Source organism: Passer montanus, unplaced genomic scaffold, assembly GCF_014805655.1.
Source record: "Passer montanus isolate IOZ18808 unplaced genomic scaffold, ASM1480565v1 scaffold32, whole genome shotgun sequence".
In the NCBI taxonomy this organism is placed as follows: Eukaryota; Metazoa; Chordata; class Aves; order Passeriformes; family Passeridae; genus Passer; species Passer montanus.
In genome coordinates, this window is record NW_024367930.1 from 2,742,575 (window position 1) to 2,764,022 (window position 21,448).

The 21,448-nt window shown below is 38.8% G+C and overlaps 1 protein-coding gene across 6 annotated transcripts in view; it reads left to right on the forward strand.

Moving 5' to 3' along the window:
- Positions 1-21,448, forward strand: part of HECW1 (HECT, C2 and WW domain containing E3 ubiquitin protein ligase 1) — a 249,286-nt gene that overhangs the window by 145,065 nt on the left and 82,773 nt on the right. For 5 of the 6 annotated variants that reach the window (XM_039714992.1, XM_039714993.1, XM_039714991.1 and 2 more), the window contains 2 exons: positions 9,981-10,059; positions 19,973-20,142. In XM_039714992.1, coding sequence (XP_039570926.1) covers positions 9,981-10,059; positions 19,973-20,142 — 249 coding nt within the window. The remainder of the gene's footprint in view (positions 1-9,980; positions 10,060-19,972; positions 20,143-21,448) is intronic. The other variant, XM_039714990.1, reaches the window with a different exon arrangement.

The following is a 21,448-nucleotide window of genomic DNA, read 5'->3' on the forward strand; positions in this document are numbered from 1 at the left end:
GTCATAGGCAAGTTTGAAAGCTGCTGGTGTCAGGTTTGAGTTCTAGCAAAGCCGTAGTGATCACTGTTAGAGTGTTGGGATTTTTCTGGTGTTTGCTTGGGTGTTTTGAGATGTATCTGAAAGGGAGGAAGGGAATTTTTTTAGAATGTAGGGATCTGGAATTTTAGAAATTAATTTCTTGCTTTGCCTATGTCATCCTCCATTGCTTTTTCCTTTGTTTTCCACTTTTGTTGTATAGACCCTTGCCTTTTTTCTTCTTTTCTGGTTCCAGTTTTTCCTTTTCTTGTAAATTTCTTTTACCTTTATTTTGGCTTCTTCCTTTCAAGGTTTTGAAGAGCTCTTGGATTAGGAGAGGTATAGACTGCCTGAAAAGCATGCTGAGTGCTGACCACAACCAGCCTTTAGGACCCCTTGGCTGCCTCTCAGACAGGTAGCTGATAACTGTGTGAGCCTCACAGTGGGGTGGTCACAGCTGGCAGGAGCACCAAGGCATGTGAGACATCTCCTCTCTTGCTGTGGCCATGTCAGGCTTAGCTTGCAGGTTTGCTGTAGTTAACGATTTCCCTGAAATGACAGCACTCCTGCATTTGGTTGACGCCACTTTCCTCTCCTATTGTATTTTAATGACTTTATGTTCAGAAGATTTGCGTTCAGTATGCACCAAGACAAATCATTCACAAGGATTTTGGTGGTGACCAAAGTGCTATAATGAATTAATCTCTTACTGGAGGTCAGATTTTGTAAAAGCTGCTTCTCCCCAGAAGTCCTTCCTATACCTCAGGTTTGCTTAGTGCCCTGCTACACTCATTTTAAGAATGAGTCTGGCCTCTGTTTTCTTCATCCTTCAGATTGGACTTTACATACGAGGAGAAGCAGAGATAGAGCTGGATTTATTTATTCAGTCCTAAGGGAATTCTTATGTGGAATGTTACTGATTCCTTTAACTACCTAATGGGATATTGTAGGGAAGGAGACAGATTCTAGTCACAGCACATGTTGAAATGGTAGCAGGTCATGGACACAAGTTACAGCAAGAGACATTCTGATTAGGCTTCAGGAATATATTTTGTGTCAAGAGAGTAGTCAAACATTAGAATGGGTTGCCCAGAGAGTTTGTGGGATCCCCATCCTCACATACTTCAAGCTCAACTGGACATGGCCCAGAGTAGCCTGCTCTAAGTTGGACCTGTTTTGACTGAAGGGTTAGATGACTTCAGGAGATCTCATCCAACATTGTTTATTGTACGGCAGTTTGATTACAATCAGTATTCCCACAAGCCCACTTCACTGGAGAAGGCTGTTGACTTTTTAAAGCCTGCTGTTCTAGAAAGCAGAAACCTAAGAAAAACAAACCATCAAGTGCTATAGACAGCAGAAGCCACTTGGAAAACAAAGGCTATTTTTAAATAGAAAAGATTAAAATAAAACAACCACAAAATCAGACAAATAGTGAAACAAGCAAACAAACAAAAAATAAAACCCATGGGTTTGCTAAGGTGAGATAAGCAGTTTCTGCTGAGTCTAATGGATCTGCTAAAAGGAGAAACACTGAGTGTAAATGAAGCTGCATTAACCAAGTGACTGTAGATACTGTAAAAGCAGTTGTTTTTTTTTCTTCTCAGCTTTATCATTTCTGTGGCATCCTGACTTGAAAAATACTCTGTGTAGTGAAATGTTTTATTAGGAATTCAGCAAGATCGAGGGACATCTGAAGTAGCACAGATATTTCTCTACTTTTAAATTCAGACTATAAATCTACAGTTGCCTCATTTCTGCCCAAAGTGGGACCCAAGGTTGAAAGTAAATTGTCTGTAACTCACTTCTGGAAATAATGGTATTCATAGTTGAACTGGTATTTGAGGCATTCATTTAGAAGAATGGGCATTGTTCGCTGCCTAGCTGCTTCTTTTATGGTTCCAAGGGTCATTGACTCGTTCCCTTGTCCAGGGCTTTGTCAGCATGACTAATGCTCTGAGCCCTTCTTTAAACACAGCTTAGCTGAAAGATAGGTTCTCTCCCTCAAGTGTCAGCATTACTCATCTGTGCACTCGTCCCACCCAAACCATATTAGAAGAATGAGGAGTTTCTGAAGCTGTAGGGAGGGCAGATGCTGATAGTTTCCTGCCTTTCAAATACATCATGGATGTGTCAGTGTTTCCACTGTATATGTCCTGTGTTTTGGTGACTCCAGTTGTTTCATAGGCAGAGAGAAAATTGTGTTGGCAGCAATTTTTTAATTCTCCACACAAACAAAGTATTTTCATGAAAAGTTTGAATTTGAAGTCTGTGGGGCAAATTTTATGCAAAATTACATGATCCAATCAGTGTCCAATAGGCCTCATCATCTATCAATTGCAAACTCCCCGGTTATTTCAGTAGCTTTCAGGATATTGCTTAGGTGCTCCAGAGAGGATAATATTTACAAGCAGTTCTTGCTGTCAGAGTGCTTAAGCACATTAATAGTCTGTGCATGGACCTGACAGATTTACAGGGCCAATACTAGTCTGCATTAGGCAGCTGCCTGGTGTAAATCTGATCATAACACCAGATTTTCTTAGACGTTTTTGGTTTTTTTTCTGGATGGTGGTAACACTGGGAAACACAAAGCTGTTTAGCAACCACAAGGAGACATCTTCCCTGCTAACTAAACTGGAGTTTGTTTGGAACATTGGGTCTGTAAAATACTGTCATGTTTTGGGCGACTTAAACCTAGCTGACAGACTTCTTAAGGCTCATGGGGTCATTGGCACCAAATAACCTGCAGTCTCAGAGCCAGTGGGGGGCAGTTGGTGGGATATGCTGCAGAAAGCAATCCTCCCCAAAGTTTCATAGGTATAAATGAAATATCTGCTGCTTAGATGTAGTCCAGGCCTCAACCCAAAAACAGCAACCCAAAACCTACCATGTGCATGTGTGATTGTCTTTCAGTATCTGAAAATCTAAGTCTCTTTAAATGAAGTTTCAAAAAGTGAAGGCAGATCAGAATCTTTAATCAAAGTTTTTCCTCTACTGCCAAAGGATAATTGAAGTTTATTAGGCAGAGCTGTTGAAACAATTAAAAAGCTGAATTTATTAAATCTATGGAAGAAAAAGATATTGGACTCTGTGGGAGATACTGATTTCAAGCCTCAATCCCTGATTTTGTTTTAATTGGAAGTGTTTGCTCCCAACATCCTTATTTGAGATTCTGGTTATGCTGAAAGAGCATTCTAGGCACATAGGATTGGTTGGGGAATATGAAATAGCTTCACACCCAGCACGGAAACCTCCCTATACTTGGCATGTACTCTCACTGGATGTCCACTTGTCATAAGCCTGTTGATAGTTGCCTTCTAGAGGATGTCACTGAGGCACTTCACTAAGCAGCAGGTTTCTTTTCCAGTATTTTAGTTTGGCTGCCACAGTCTGTAATCTAGAATCTGGTGAAAAAATTCATAACGTTTTCCATGGGGGAAAAAAACGTTTACTCACTTACTTGCTACCTATTTAAAGAGTTTCTAAGACAAGAGTTTTTGCAATGAAAAGCTTCTGTGTCCTGGGAATAAATAAAGTAATCAATAAATACTGCTGCAGAATGGGGCAAAAGTTATATTCTGCAGAGAGAGGGTAATTGTCATATGTCCACAAAAAACAGATTCTGTACTTAATAAGGAAATGGCATTGAGAAGGTGGTGTATTACAAGGCTAGAATGCTGCTGACCATGGCACATGGGGAAGCCTCTGTGTGTGTGTGTGTGGTCACAGTCCAGGGACGGGCCGGCGGCAGAGTGCCCAGCAGGAGTCAGGCTGCTGCTGGAGAAGCTGGCAGCTGTTTGGAAGCACCTGATAGAAAAATACCACTGTGCCAGCACAATGGCTTAACAAGCTAACAGGATAAGTGGAATATATTGCATTCAAGAGCTGGATAATTCTGTTAGCAGAGTCGGGGTTGAAGCTGGAGCACTGCCACTAATTAGGGGTAGATTTTCAAAGTGGTGCCTGGGATTATAGACAGACATAATTCTGTCAGTGGCAGTCAGGGAGCTCAGATCTGCATTTGTTCCTTTCAGAATTCTCCCTTTGCATCCCAGAGCAGCTTCTTCACTGAAGAAGCCAAGTGATGGTGTGAAAGGAGGCACTTAGTCTGTTTGCTTAGTGAATTTTTACAAAACAGTTTATTTTTAAATTTGGCACCTGGGAGGAAATGGGAATATTCACCCATTTGTGGATTTACTGAAGAATTCCCTAAAGAAGATGGTAGAATATGAAGTGTGAACTCAGGATGATGTCTGATATTCTCTTACTGTGATAAGATGCTTCACTGCTGAGCTGTAGAAAATGTAAGCCTTTTTTCACTTGTTTTGAAGAGTTCACCTAATGTTAATCATTAAGTGAAGTCAAGAGTGCAACAGTAGAAGCCACAGAAATAGGCTAGGGAAGAAAAATTTTTGAGGACTGTTCTTGACTCCTGTGCCATGTACACTCTGGTCTATTAGAACAATAGCTCCAAGCTCGTTTAAACTGAAATCAGCAAGGCTGTTAACCTTACTTATTTTGCTTTAAATCTGCTGGCAAGTTCAGTGGTCTTGAAAAGCAAAGAACAAAGAACGGAAGCTTAAAGTAAGCATAGTGCAGGCAGTGACTGGACAGGCTGTATTTTGCACTGCAATACCACATCTTTAGCTCTGACACATCTAGCAATGTGTCAGAGCTTTTCTGTTTGCTAATGCACAGTTTGGGGCTAAGTTGAGTTTATTTTTCACTTTTGATTTGAACCAAGCACAGGTTGTAACTTTCCCTTTTCACAATGCTCTGATCTACTGCTTTTCATCCTCAGAGCCAGTGTGTACAAACAGAAAGTATTTTGCTGCTTTACATTTGTGCTTTCCAGCCTTTTTTCATTGTATACTTGATTATAGGTCTGGATAGTACTGCTTGGAAGTGTATGCTTTTCTGAATACTTTGATATGTCCTTAGATCTACTTTATAAAAGAAAAACTCTTGTGAATACATAGTATTGCCCCAACTAGAGCCTTGCCGGTTTACAGTACCTGACTGTTTAATCTGTGTTAGGTATTACTGTCATTACAATCTGTGCTATCATTGTAAAATATTCTAGGTTTTAATAAGCATCTTGTAAAATGGGAACTTGATTATACTGAGCATTAGGTCATCTCCATGATGTTCACCATTATATAAAGTCAATGAAAGCAAACTGGTAGTGCAGCACTGATTTTAATATCACTGTTCTTAGCTCTGTTCAAATGAAAGAAAAATATTGACCTGTGGGACATAATTTATATCAGTTAAATGCCACCATTCTTTTGCAGCAGAAACTACTGATACAGAAGTGCTTTGGCTGTCACTGAACAATGAGATTAATTAATCTAGGTGTTTCTTCTACTTACGGGAAAAGAAAATTTGCTTAGCTTTTGTGTATCTCTTCATACAAGCTCAGTGGCCAAAAATGTCCTCTTCCTTCTGGTGGAAGACAGAAATCCTTCTGGAGAGGAGGGGTGCTACAGAGCACTAAGACATAAGAGTGTTTTCCTGTGCTATGTGTGGGAAAATAAGTAAGTGCTTGTATTTTTCTGCTGTGCATGTCTAGCTGTGGTAGATGCATGTAATACAATCATATTTATCCTGTTTTCTGTCAGCAGGACTTTAAGAATAGTTAAGATTTGCTGCACAATAGACAAACATGCTAAAAGGAATTTAATGCTGCAAAGGAGGTTTTGCCAGCATGCTGCACTATTACTGGCCACTTTGGTGTCCAAAAGTAGGTTTTCTAGTAGAGCACCAGGTAAACACAGTTACAACAATTCGTTTTTTCCAGACCTGTATTCACATTGTACCTGTGTCAAAAAGTATTTACCTCATCATAACCTAGAGCAACAGGGAGGCTGAATAGAGGCACCCTATTTTAGGGAGCAATGGTATTGTCCTTGTTGTTCTTCCACATATTTAAGTGGACTAGTAAAGGGAAAGGTATTTTAGGAGATATTTAGATATTTTTTATTTTTATTACTTGTGAGAGTCTCTGTTTCTGGCTTTTTGCTTAGAAAAGTTTTAGTGATGCGCTTGGAATTCTGCCTCAGCAAGAACTGATGGACTCTAATACTCTGGGCTTTGTCAAGATGATTACTTTCTTTCATAACACATACCATGGCTAAAGAAAAAGGGAGTCTCAAGGGCACGCTTTGCTAGTGTGAAACCTGCCTCCTTTCTCATTCAGGGTCACATAACTTCCTTCTAGCATTTGCAGGAACTACTCACAAGGAAAAGTGATTCCAGGACAAAACTATTATTTTTAGCTTTCAGTCTTCTCCTTTGGTCTTCTTTTTTCTCTGTACTGAGAAAATGAAAAGCACTACCAAGCTGGACTGTTTCCTGAGGTCAGCAAGTCCCAAAAGGCTTCAGTCTGGTCTCAAGTACCTTCCCATGTTTCACAGTTGGCCATCACAGGTGCTGGTAGTCATCTTTTGCTTTGCTTCAGAGGTTGGGAAACTCTATCACAGACCAGAAGATTTTACAGTGTGTGTTTACTGGAGAATATTTTAAAGGAATTACTGATGCTTCTCTTAGTGTTTGAATGTATGTGCTGACATCAGTGGCAATGATGCTGACTCCAACTAAATTCAAAGAAATCAAAAGGAGGTTCGAGCCCAGTTCAAGAAGCCTTTGGTTTTTGGGCAGAGATTCAGCTAGGCTTGAAGTTGCAGCTCATATCCCATCTTGATGTCTAGATATAGCAGAAGGGTATAGTAAAAGCATATTAATTCTGTTTTGTATCAGCAGGACCTGTAAAATAATTAGGCTGGGTTGCACAGTGTGCAGAAATGGCATTATAAACTAAAAATATCAAGCTAATTCAGACTGAGCTCTCACTTCAAGGACATAAAAAAGTCCAGAAGCTATTGAGGGAAAATGACATTTGTTCCTTTTCATGTGAAGGACTTCAAGCCCATAGGATGTCAAGTGATGAGATGAATGTTGTCTGTGTGTCGACTAACTGTGTTTTAAGTGGCAGTTGAGAAGATTCAGGGGTTTTTACCTCCTGATGACTAAACTCAAGGTTTACTTACAGTGACAAAACTCCCAATCTAATTATACTGCAGTCACTAAAATCAGTCCTTCATTATAAATAGCAAGCAGAAACAGTACACGCATCCCTATCTCAGGCCTAAAGATACTATGAAACCCATTTGATACAGATGCTGATGATCTCTGGTGACCACTCACCCTCTTTTGCCGTGCTCTGCATCAAGTGCAGCCTTGTCCTCTTTACTGGGAACAGTCCAGTATTGCTTTAGAAAACAGTGAATCCAAACTGCAGCAAATAGCTCTCCTTATTTTAAGAAAATCAGACTTAATGTTGGGAGCTTTGTCTCCCTTACTTCCTTGCTGTTCCTTCTGACTTCTTGAAATGCCAATATTAAAGTATAATGACTTTCATGGCCTTCCTATTACCTTTCCTATTCTTTGAGAGAGGATGTTTGCCTGCTCCTGAGCCTGCTCTCGTATGTGCCCTGGCATGCCTGAGTACCTGTATCGTGGGTGAGAAGGTGCTGTGTATGTGTGAGGAGAGTGCAGACCACTGGAGGATGAGGAGCACAGGTTTGTGATGACAGAGCTACACAGGAGGCTCAGCTGTATGAAGTCTTTAATGGTGCATCACAGGTGTCAAACCAAAGGACAAAAGCTTCTCTCCTTCAGCCTTTCTGCCCTGCATTCCCTTTCTCATCCACCTGGCCCGGAAGAAAATTGGAAAAGCTTCCAGCAAGCATTTCATTTTGCTAAGGTTAATTGCTAGGCATTCTCAAAACGCCTGCCATGCTGATGTAGTGCTGCATCTTAGAAAGTTATGCAGGGGTCAGCTACTGAGGATGGAACTCATTTGCACAGCAGGACTGGCTTTTAGTACCCCTGATTGTATGGCTGAATGGTGAGCACTTGACAGGACGCTGTGGGGTACACCTGCTTCACAGAACAGATGGACCCTTCAGAAGCAAATAAATTTATTTTGTTGTTGTTTCATTTATGGGACTGGATGTGTTATTACTGCCCTTGTATAAATGGCAAGTTTTGCTAGTGCAAGTCTGACCATGCTGAGGATGCTTTGCTTTTTATCAGGATTTGTGGCAACAGTCTATTATGACTGTCTCAATATAGTTTCACTAATGTAGATATGGCCCCTGAAGGGTCACTTAATAGCAAATATTTTTAAATTTTGAACAGATTTTCAGGACTCCATCAGATCCACCTCAGTTTGTTCAAAGTGTAGTCTGCTGAACTATTCATACTGGCATGATATATGACATACATAGCAGGTCTAAATAAAACCCCAGAAAAATGTTAAATTAAAAAAGCACCTTTTGCAAACATGCACATATCTAGGCTGTTTGGCCCTGTTACTATCTTGAACAAAATCATAAAAAGACCATAAAAGTAAGCATTAAAGCATAATGTGTAATTATTATCAGGCAGTGACATAGTATGAAAAATACATGTTGACAAGGAAATACTGTTTCTTGATGGGATCACAACTTTGGCTGATAAAGGTTGTTGAGTTCGTGTCATAAAATTCCCATAGTTACATGTATTCTGATTTAAATGTATGTCTATCCAGAAATCAGTGATGGCTTCAATCAACAAGTACTTTGCTGAGAAGGCCAATAGTGCAATTGCAATTAATTAGCTGTGATCCAATAGAGATGTTTCTACTGGAATTGATACAGAGTCCTGCCCTGCTCAGTACCTTTTATCCCATTTAGATAATCTGGAAGAAACAAAATTGTTTTGAGTTAAAGTCAGGTCCAGCAGAGCCCATTATTTTATAAGGATGTCTAAATTCATCCAGATATTTTTAATCTAGGTCTCATCCATGTGAGGTTATTTAATCCCTGCTAGCTGGGCTAAATTCACTTTTGCTAAACCTGGGCTAAGTACTCACTTGTCCAGGTTTTGCACTATGTGGGGGCAGAGAGCAGCTTGTTTTCTAAGTTAAACTTGGCTACACAATATTTAATATACCGAGAAATGAGTCACAGCTGAGTGGGACTTCAGTTACTGTTTCCCATTAGAAACTGGGACTTTGCTGCATAAATGCTATTTTTCTTTCTTGGCTGAAAGCTGAGTGGCAAGAGTGACATGGAGCTGCTGCTTCCTGGGGGCAGAGCAGCACTTGGTTTGACTCCAGAGTTGGTGGGAAGCAGTACTCACAGCACCACCTCCCTGCTGAACTTGGAGTCTGACACCGAATGGCATCTCCTCTGCCCTGCTCAGAGACTCCACACAAAAACTGCTGCTGGTGGGCTTCTTCTAATGCCCCAGTCACCAGCCCATGGGTGTTCTTGCTTCCCAGTTCTGATCACAGCCAGAAGGCAGTTGGAGCCTAATTTGCACAACAGTAGCTCACCAATCAACTTGCTGAATCAAAAACTGACATTAAAAAGTGAACTGTTTTTAATGTACAAAGAGTACAAAGAGTAATCGATGGATTTTTTTTTTCCCAGTTCACCCTCAATGCATATTGTTAGCATAATTCACAGTAGGTTTTTTGTGCAGGGTACTAGTAATCTCTCAGAAGTCTTTCTCAAAGGTATGCAATAAACCCTCTGGAACAAGATTTTCCACACGAGTAATAAGGTATTATAAAGATGGAAGTTGTTTCAAGAGGTGCTAGCCACATCCCCATCCTTATGTAATACTTTTATTTCCTGAGTAATAAGTAGTTCCTTTTTGGATGACGAACTGCTATATTCAAATTGCAGTAGTATTTTTGCATCATTATGTTTTTTTATGGGAAAGCTTCCAAGCAGGGATGACTTAGACCATTAATGGTTAAATGATTACCTAGATAAAAAACATGGTTTTGATCTCTGGTCATATAATTGATTCTTAGTTGTAAAACTAACTAAGACTCTGTAAAAAAGACAGTTACAATTCTCTGTTCAAGAGTTGTTGGAGGCTACTCTTTCTCATAATTCTTTATCTCCCAGCAGATTTTTAAAAGCATCACCAATGAAGACTCAGTCCAGGGACAAGGAAGTCGGAGACTGATAAGCTTTTCATTGTCAGGTAAGTCACTGCAGATAAGTAAGTTTTCAGCCCAAATGGTTTGGGACTGTAGATACTAGAACCTTTCATGTACACCAGTGTGTAAGTATATGTATGTATATATTTATGCATGGGTTCTTTGTCTGTTGCTCTACAAGTGATGCTGAGACAGAGAACAAATATCTGTGATTTTTGCCACACTCTTTTCCTTCAATGAGAGTTATGTGCTGAAGTAGCTTGTTCAAATAGAGTTCTGGGGCTGTGTTAGGTTTTTCTGTTTACAATTAAATATATAGGTCACAGAGAGCAAGATCAAAGGCATGTGCTTTATTTACAGAGCAAAATGGATTTGTGGTAGTACTCTTTCTTGGAAAGCACATTCCACAGTCATAATCTGGACCTGAGGCAGATCCATATGCTGTGGTGCAGAAGATTCTTTGTATTGCTCAAAAGCAACTCTCAGACTTCTTAAGCCAGAAGACTGCTCTTACTTATACTTATTTTGTGAAGAATGCTTAGCCTCATTGTTTGGCATGTCACTGCAGGTTTTAAAGCCTTAATATGTTTCCATGTAACAGCTATGAACCATTTGATCTAGTTTTGGCAAGAACAACAAGTAAATCACGTCTGTAGACAGAAACCAATTTGTCAAAAGAGAGTTGTTATGAACATGACTCTTATTTTGGAGTCTTATGCTTGCTGGTTGGTTTCCATATTTTTTTAGCTCCTGGAAGACCAAGGGAAAGATGCTTGATTTGACTTGGAACTTCTTTGAGCATGTAATACAGAGTAAAAAGTGATACCTGAGTTCAAAAGTTTTAGAGGCATAGGCCTTTAAGTGTGAAGTCCTACTCTTGGACAAGTATCTCGTTATATGACTGGTTTTGGCCATATGATTTATTTCAAGCTTCCCTCTATTAAGGATGCATGTCAGTGCTTTTCCAACTTAGGCAGCCACTGTGGTTCTTGAGAGGTTGTGCATGATACATGGCAGATCAGACTGACATTGGGCAAGGCTTTTTTAACACATGACTTTTGCCCACTTGCACACTGGACATCCACCCATCAGTTGATAAAACCACAGACTTAGCTCAACAGAAATAAAGAAGCAGACTTAATATTTTGTAATGCCCATAAATAATCTTAAACAGAAAATGTGGCCCAGAACTAGTTACAGTTTTTCATTCTCTCAGATTCTTTGGCCTAGTAAGTCAAGAGCTGTCAATAGTAATTTGTGGTTTCAAGAGTAGTAAAATGTGGTGTCAGTGGGCCCTTTTATAAACTAGAGTATCTAATTTACAGTTTGATTTAAAATATATAAAGACCATACCTCATAATGCGTTTGGGATGTCTTATTCATGTGATTCACAAGCAACTAATCTGCATATATATAGCATCCATATTAACAACATCATCACAGCCAGGTACATGGAAGGCTTTGATACAATGATGTGGCAGTTATTTTGTCAAAAATCTAAGTTATCAAAATAGTTCCATTTCAGTTTTTCTGAAATTAACAGATTAACACATCACAAGGATTTATTTATTTATTACCCTCTGAGTCAACACCACAGCAACAAAATATTGTCTTTCTCAAAGCAAAATTATTACTATTCCTATATCTATTATGCTAGCTAATAAAATGCAGATCAAGGCAGACCTCCCAGAGGCATTAGAAGGAACTGGGATTCCTTTCCATTTGCACTGCTATTTCAGCAGTAATCCCTCTGTTATCACAAGTCCTTTTCACTCATACAGAGTTTATCTTTTCAATAACTATATTTTGGTATACTATCATCTTCAGTAGTTAGTTAATACAGTCATTACTTTAAAGTTAGGTTTGCAATTTATGGTTGATTTAGTTGCAATTAAAAAAACGTGGTTAGAGTGTCGTTACTGTGACTGGAGCCCGTTGCACCAACACAGAGGAATCGTGCCCTAAGCAGTCTGTAATCTAAAGAATTCAAGAAGACCTATGCCTTCTGCCATATAGTTTTTTAGAAGAAGTTATTAGAGTGGGAGAGAAAAATCTCAAAGTAGGCCAAATCACAAGAAATGCTGAGCAACATGAGTGCATTTCAGCTGACTTGTATTGCTTTCTCTACTGCTGAGAGAGTCCAGTGAGACCCTATGTTAAAATGAGCTGTGTAGAAATAGGATTTTTTTTCTAAAAAGCTGTTGACAAAGTGCTTTATTCTTTCTGTAGTTTATTGAGTATTTGGTTGGACAAAATCTAACTGTTTCACTGGAGGGTATTTTTGAGAAAAGATTTCTGGATTGAATAAAAATGTCAAACAATGAAAAAGGTGTAAAATGATCCTTCAAGGCACAAGAATATGACTAGTTCTTGAGAATGGAAATAGCAGAGAGTTTGCACTATGTCACTAGGAGAGATTTTTGCTTCCTGTTTGCCTCCTTGAAGACTGGAAGTTGTTCCTGTGAAAGTCTAGTTTAGATTAATAGGTTCACTGGCAACTCTGGTCTCAAAGAAGATAATTTCCCATGATTAAGCTTCTTAATAATTTTTACGATGACTGTATTATTATAGCTTTCATTATTTAAAATACCACGAGAAATATTTTAAGCCTAATTTAGCTAGACTGAAAAAAGCCTTTAAGGAAAACTGCAGTCCGTTTTGCATTTAGTTTCCAAACACGCCTTTTCCACTGTTACCAGTGGATATCACACTTCCAATAAGGTGGCTGAAAAGTGTCAGAGCTCTCTTCCATGAAGTACAGAAGGAAAAAATGTACTAAGCTTCCCGAGATGTACCAGCTACTTCACTTGCAGTTTCATGGTTTAACAGCAGTATAATGCATTTGCTGAAAGCCCCTAAAACCAGTCTTGTTGGCTGGTATATTTAGAAAGTGTTATCATGAGGTTTGCATAATATGCCTCCTAGCTCTTTGCTGCATCAAATAAATTTTCCCAGGCTTTAATATTTCACATATCTCATATTTTTGCACACTTTATTTATAAGTGTCCTTGGGGAATAAATTACCAGAAGATCTGAATATTTCATAAACATTCAGGCATTTATCTCCATCACACATCTCTGAGAATCTTGTTAGTTGTTTTTGTGTGGTTTTCAGACCAGGTATTCAAGTTGGTGTTCATAATAACAGTTGTCAGTTTATAGAAGTTAGAGCATAAATCACAACTGAAATCACAACTGAAAATAGTATAAGGTGTGCTAAGGGTCATTATGACAGTAGTTGTTAGCATGAAATGCTTGTTCAGAATGCAGATATTTAATGCACTTTATTTTCCAACAATTTTTTAAATTCTAGTGACGGACTTCATAACTACTAAGCTCACACCTTTTTCTTACTTGTCAGATCTTGTGTCAAGGTGAGGTGGCTTTTTACCACATCCAGTACACATTGTGCCTACAAAGTATGCCTAGCCTAGCAGATTGAAAGGCCTCAGAAGGCTTTGAATTCAACTACTCTATTCTCCTATTTAACACAGGACACCTTCCCCCGTGCTGGTGAGCTTTGTGTGAGTTTTGGCTCAGACGTATCTCACAGACAGGTGTGTAGTCAGGATCTGAGGATACCAAGATGGTGCTTTGCTCCAGTGGTTAATCACTTGCAGTGATAAAAACACCCTCTTGCTGTGATAAACTGTTCATATTAATGGTTCAGACTTTTTCTGTGTTTTCATTCTTGATGAAGATGATTAGAAAGGGAGCCTGTCTCTCAGACATTTTGGAATAATTCATTCCACTACTGCTTGTCTTTTATTAATGCACCTATTTTCTTCCTAATACGTCTACTGCTCTTTTTTTAAACAAATGAGAAACCCTTTTGTTTTTCTTCGAAGCATTTTTTGCAAAAAAATAAATTTTTTTTTTCTCGTTTTTACTGTCTAGTGTTTTGCCTGGGAGCCCTGTGACAGAAAAGTTTTGGTTTATCTGATTATTTAGTCTTTTTTTTTAATCTCAGACCTTAAAATACCTTCTTGTGTAACTACACTAGTCCTTTTTTTCCCCTGCATTTTATTTTAAAATAAAAGTGAAGTCTGTCTATATGTCTGTAATTTTTGAGAGCAGAAAGAAGCACTTTATTTAACCTTTTGCATATCATCAGTTACATAATCTCACTCAGTAGCTGATAAGTCAGTCATCTCTTGTACTTCAAGCAGTACCTTTCTCAATTCCCCTGCATTAGTTTGCTGTGTTGGACTTCAATGCTTCCTATCATTGCGCATTACTGTTTGATTTCTAGAATAGATTTCTTAACATTTGTTTCTTGGAATCTAATTAATACCAGGTGCAATACTTCTGCAAATCCATGCTCGCCTTCTTCCAAAGAGGTGATTGCCAAATGAAGTTTGGTATCATACACTGCTTTATGAGTCAAATTGGCGTTTTAGTAAATGCAATATTGCTGTGCTCTTACTATTGAAATATTGTTCCACTGACAGTAACTAAAAGTACTGCTTTAAAAGCACATGGCTGAGAGGCAGTACCTATGCACCTCCCATTAAAACTTGAGCAAGCAGAGTTTTGTTGTTCCTTTCTTTAAAGCCATGCCCATATCTTAGGCAGCTCAGCTCAGTACTCTGCTGCACTCTGAGACAGGTTCTTCTTGTTCTGTCCAAGATCTACAAAAGAAACACTGACATATCAGTGCCCTGGCAATTACCTTCTCTCATTGGTAGTCTCTCCAGATACCAGTCCTGTTCAAGTATGTTTTTCAGTGTCAGAACCAGAGCTGATAGCTCTTTGGGAATTCACAAAGGAAATCTGAAGGGAAATGATGGAGCTGTCCATTGACATCCAAATTAGCAACTCTTTAGTTGTAATGGATTATGAAGATGGTTTATTGTGCTTTGATACATGAACTGTCAGGATCTCAGTAAGATGACAGTATTTTTTACTTTCTGCCATTAATGAACAGATCATAAAATAAATTCCATTTTAGTATTCTTCAGGCTAGATCATAATCTAAATTGACCATGGTCATTCCATCAATGCTGGGGTCTTTCCAGTGTCCTGTGTACTTCATTAGTTCTGGATTTAGGGATATTCTGGGCAAGTTTGGTATAAGTCAGGATGTCTTCATTCCGTCAAGGGGTCAGATGGCTCATAAAGAATATATTTCATTTCCTGGTCCTAAGATCATGAGGCTAGTATGTTAAATATGAAAAAGGTGAATTTGGTGGGTTGACCATAGAATTTCTTAGGGTTAATAACATCTGCATAAGTGCCAGTGTAGATACCTTCAAGACATCAATTGTCATCACATAGATGGTGCTTGGGAATACAAAGAACATTCAATATTTGGCATTTGTTGAAAGGAATTCACCATCTGTTTTAAAATATCAGTATCAGTTTATCAAAACTAGTCTTTGACCCTTCTGTTTGGTTGTAGATTCTGGACTCTTCAGTAGAATATTCAGTCGAATCTGCACCATCAAGAGACCAGAGGGACTGAGTCTCCTTAAGACACATCTATAAACTGCACAGAGTAGTCTTGTGTGTTATTTCTAGGAAAATTCCATTGACAAAGTCTTCTTAGCCCTTGGGGGGAACAGTTTTGAGCTCCCTTAACTTACTCCTGACATATTGATGACTAGACTTGTGGGAACTCAGTACATCACTCCGGATGTCCAGAGCTACCGAGACAACCCTTGGGGGGCTCGGAGGCCCTGGAATGTTGCCAAAAGTACCTGGTGGCTTGACTTTGATCCTTTTAAAGAAATGACACCTGAAAGTGAGGAGATGAGAGAATTTCATGTCTGAATGGTGAGGGGATGTTATTCACTTGTTAGAACTTAAGTTAGAATGCACTGTACAGGGGGGTTTTATGTGTTGTACAGGGGGGTCTAGAATTCTGTGCATGGATCAGGAGTCCCAAGATGGAGGAATTTGGGCGTGCCCTGTCCTTCTTCTTTCTTCTCCTTGGCATCCATGTTCAGGATAATGTTGGCATGTGTGGATTGGTTCATAGAAAGAGTACACTTGCCAACAAGGGCAGAAAGTATTGGGAAATAAAGGTAAATATCTAATACGTAATTTTCATTATAAAAGAGACAACCGCCCTGTGGGCGGGAGAGAGTGCCTTTGGCTGTCTTGCTGATCAGACCTCGGCTGGACAGACAGAAAATCTTTGTAGATAAGAAATAATAAACTCGACTGAAGACCTAAAAGCAAGAGTCCAGACTCCTTCTTCGAGAGCGCGACCTACCCAGAACCACTTTTTCCCGTGCTGGGGCAGAGACAAGTAACAGCCAACCCCGGCAAGACTAAATTAATTAATTTAGATAACAGACTGCTCTGGTTCTCTATCTGATTCTCCATCCTTTTCTGTCATGCTCCTATATGGAGCATGGGTCTGGTTGAATACCTTGCTATGTCTGTGGGGAATTGAAATACTATCTTTATGGTAGTTTTGCTCATCATTACTGTCAGAGAATCTCCTTGCTGAGCATGACAGAACGTGACTCTTCCCTGAGCTTTTGGAAGCTTAATGACTTGTATTGAGACAAAATCAAGCATTGTAAGACACAGATGTGTTTTAGCTGAGTTGTTGGAATTTACATCCCCACCTGGCTCCAATAAATGCACTCGTTCACCACAAAAATAGTCTCCATCACTATCCAACCACAGTGCCCCAAAGTTTGTGAACCTTCGTGGCAAATAGATTTGCTCAATGATCCTTTATAAAGCAGACAGGGAAGTCTATGGCACACCTTTGGGACAGAGGGTACATGCACACAAGTGAACCAGTGTAAAGCTTCCTTAGGTCTCATCCAGGTACCTGGAGATCAGCATATATGGAAAGAAAGCTCTGGAGTTGGAACAAATTCATAAGTCGCTTGGGGAAAGCAGCAGGCAGCAGTTAGTACAAGCCATTTTTCTCCAGTGAAGAGAGCCTAGCTGAAATAAGATGCATGTACTTAAAAGTAGTGCAGGTCTGTGGCAGTGAAAGGCTGTAATTACTTTGTCTTTACCTGGATTTCTTCCTTCTGTCATCTGTCATGAGAGATAGCCTGACATTATTAAAGTGTTAGATGTGTATAACCTCTTTCACACTAAAGTGTGATTTATGACTAAATGAGAAACTGACATATGGTATATTATTAAAAATATGGTATTTTTTTTTAAGAGACTGGATGAAAATACACCTTTGCAAACCATAGATAAGTTATCTTTGTAGCATTTCCTCATATGCCTCCAAGAAACACACTCTAAAATTACAGTGTATGGTCTACAGCAGGGTATGTTCCAGCCTTTTGGAATTTATTCATTCAACCAAAGATTTAAACACAGTTAGCTTCAGACCTTCACTTAAAAGTTTAGTATCTTCTGAAACTTTTTCTGAAGATGATAGAGAAAATAATTTGCATTTGGGAAGGCAGAATGGCTGTGATTCTTCTGTTAGGGAGTTACGCTGGAGTGGTAAGAGTTACAGCAGCAAGTTACAGCAGATAGTTACAGGACCTACAGATAGGTTTTGCTTCAAATGAAATTAAATTCTGCTTGTCTGCAGATATCCATGTAGCTTTATTAAGAGCTTTTTCAATTTTGATGCTCTGTTTTTCACAGTGATGAGAATTTGTGGTGAGAGGTATAATTGAGATATTTGTCCTTGGGAAAGCTAATTCTGCTAGCCCTATCCATACTTCGGACAATAAAATTGAAGTTTCTAACTGACTTTTTTTTAAAATCTGCTTTACTGTGTAATTTCAGTAAGAAAATTATGCAAATAATATATTGTACCATGTTCTTTGCTAAATTACTTTTTTTCTCCTCATCTGAATACAAAAATGAGACTATTAACTGAGGCTAGGAGTACCTTCATCTTCATGGCTGTGCTCTCATTCCTATAACTGGAAAGAGGCTGGTAGGTCATCCTCAATGTATTTTCATTATGACACATGATCTATAAGTATATATAATTAGGTGCTAGGTATTTTCTGTCAGTAGAAAAATATCGGTATTTTGTTACTCAGTGGTACCCAAAGATAGCATGGTCTCTCTTTGAAGGAAAAAAAAAAAAACAAACCAGAAACATATACAGCAATGAATATTTCAGTTTCAGACTCTTTTGAGGAAGTATCAGAGAAAAGAAAACAAGATCCCAGAGGTCTTTCTATCTTTTCATATTAGCAGCCTGAGCTAATGCACTGCTGGTCCTTGTCATTCATACTCATTTTGCAATCTTTGTTTCTATTTCTTGAATGCATTTCTAACAATACAACCTCCAAAGCAAAAGAGTTTGCCATATAGGATTTCAGCAGGTCTGTTAGATGAGGTACATGCTGGTTACACAGAGATCATGCACTCAGGAAAAAAAAAGGGGGGGAAAAATCAGTGTTATCTTTTTGAAGCAGATAATTTTCTTTGTGTGATAGGATTGCTAGGACTGTGGCAGTACATAATTTCAGCAATGTACTTTCAAATAAGTTCTTAGTAGTTATGTCCTCTATTTTTGTGGGTTTTGTTTGTTTGTTTGTTTGTTTGTTTTTTTCAGGGTTTTTTTTTCTGGTTTTTTTTGCTTTTTGTTAGAGAATGTCTCAAGAATGAGATTCTTAAAATACAGTCTGTTTCAGGACCATCTGTCCAACAGCTTTTGAGTATCTGCGGCATGAATTGTGTGGTGGAATAGATGATTAAAAACAACGGAAATGAAAGCAATTCTTTTTAACTTGCACATTTTATTGTGTTGGCTATTACCATACGTTAAGGAAGCAACACACAACTGGGTTTGATATAGCTATTTTCTGGAAAAAATACTGATAATGGTGTGCAGTGTGTATGATCTTCAGAGTCATCCAAGATATCTGCCTTGAGGGTTTTTCATGGTCTCCCGCAACCTGCCAGAATAATTGGGTTTTTAATCAGAAGAGAATTAGAAGACTGTGAAAATTAATGTTTTCAAAAAGTGCCAGAAGAAAAAATATGTTTTTAAATTGAATGTTTAGGTATGCATCTATGCAATTTTAGAAACCATTATGTCTAATACTTTTTATCTCTCCAATACGGCAAGAGGAAATAGGCAGAATGCAGTACAGTGCTTATAGCCTGATGTGAAAAAAAGCTTTAAAGAGAGCAGAATCTCCATTCAAAGAGTGGTGGAAAATAAATTAACTACTGAACTCGCTAGTAGGAGTAAGTGCTTATATGTGCCAAAGAAAGCTTAGAAATGCATCTGGAAAAAGAGAAGACCAAAGGGGGCAGTCTGTGTCTGTTGAGTCAGAATTATGATATACCAGCAGATTAGTTTGCATTTCATCAGCTTCACAGGGACAGATCATAATGGGCATTGTGTCTTTCTTCAGAATGTTATGGGGAAATTTTCAAGTAAGTTCCTAGGTATTTTTTGTGTGTGCAAGATATATTAAGCTTCCTGGGAGTTCTGCAGCTTTAGAGCCCTGCTTCAAATTTGAATATTATAGACAAGAGTCTTCTTAAGGTGAAGTTAACCCATGCAGGGAGAAAAATTATTTGAAGTCAGAAAAAATGTAAAATTAAAGAAGTGGTGTAGAAGGTAAGATCTGTACAGTGGTAAAATTGATACCTAGGAAAAAATGGCATCCAGTGGCTGCCAAATGCCATGGCCTTAACAATAAATGGCAGGATTTCTTTTTCAGAGTAGTCTTTCCACTACAGTCAGGCTGAGAAAGTGCTCAGCTTATTAGAAAAATTAGTATATCACTTGAAGTTGCATAAATACTGATTTGGAAGCTGAAACAGTCTGCACAATCAGGTTGTAAATTTGCAGTTTCATTATGTAACAATTTGTAAATGCAAAATCACAAGACCATTATGGTTTGGCATTACATTGCCTTACAACAAATATAGTGATTTTTTTCACATTACTGCCCTATTATTTGAGTTCGTTACTAGTTCCCTATATATTGTTCCTAGCATCCCAAAGAGATGCCTGGAATGTGAAAAATAACATGGCTCTTTACCTTTCAGATTTTCAGGCTTTTGGTCTGAAGAAAGGGATGTTCTTCAATCCAGATCCTTATCTGAAGATTTCCATCCAGCCTGGAAAACACAGCATCTTCCCAGCCCTCCCTCATCATGGACAGGAGAAAAGATCTAAGATCATGTGTAACACTGTTAACCCTATCTGGCAAGGAGAGGTAAGCAGTTGGAGAGTTAAGCTGAGACTTTTCTTAAAACATGGACATGAGTACGATCCTTTTTTTTTTTTTACTTTTCATTGAGTTCTTGTCTAAATAGTTCTTGACCTAACTGTGCTTGATATATTCTATGACTACTTGTCTCGGTAATTAGCTACAAAGATGGGTGGTACATTAAAACTTTCGGTATACTTTCAGTGTAGGTTGTACTTCACTGGTGTAATTTATAAAGTTCTTGATTATTGAAGGCAGGCATAAAACAGAATTGAAAAATAAACTTGCACAGCATGAAAGGCTGCTGCTAGGTTGTTACAGTGTTCTTACACTGAGACATTATATGAAGCACAACAAGTACGGCATGCAAATAAAGAGAAGCAATATGACTGAAAAGCATCAGTGGCAATACAAATCAAAGGCAACTTTGGCACGTTTGGCCATCACCTTGAAGAAATAGTCCCTAGTCTGCTCCTTTTTGTTGGAAGGACTTATAAGTATTAATGAGATCTGAGAGTTCAATTGCTGCCTGCTGTTTTTAAATTACATGCAAAATGGCAATAGGCAGCAAAGAATAAGGAATGTCTTTGGAATTAAAGGAGCCTGACATACTGGGTGTGATTTACTGGTGTGCTCTGTCACAATGATATCTCCACTGCAGGAAAGAGTAAAAGTAAATAAATACACTGCACAGATTTATTCAAATTAAAATGCAAATTGCAAAGTAGCTGAGGGATAATTAGGTCAAACTCTATAGAGATGGAGCTGGTGAGTGGGCAAAAAGAGAGCAGAAATAGGATTGAATTTTCCTACCTGGACAAACTAGATTCCACATCAGCTTATGTGAAAGTGGGGGAGATTATATGACTGGGAAAACAACCTTGAAACTAGTTAGAGAAAAATCCCTTCTATCGGGACTTAATTGAAGACATTGTTATGAGGCATCCACCAAGTCATAACTTCTTTGTGAAGCCAAGCATCAGATGTATCTGGTTGAGAGGTCCCAGGTCCAGCTGTGGACATGGTCAAGCTAGAACTGGCATGGAGGATCAGGCAGTTGGCAGAGACCTTTCAGTGAAGTGCATAAGACACAGAACTAGAGGGAAGCAGGTATGAAAGGGAGACTTGCTGTCTGTGGGCGATGCTCAGTACATAGGGTTGTGGCCGTGATAAAATGTCATGGGTGTCTTCTCCTCAAGCTGTGCCAAATGTGCCAGTCTGTGGCTGACATTTCTTTTCCAAGTGGAGTTTGGCAGCGAGAAAAGGAGAAACAATGAAATGGCCTAATTATGGACATGGGAAAGCAAAAGAG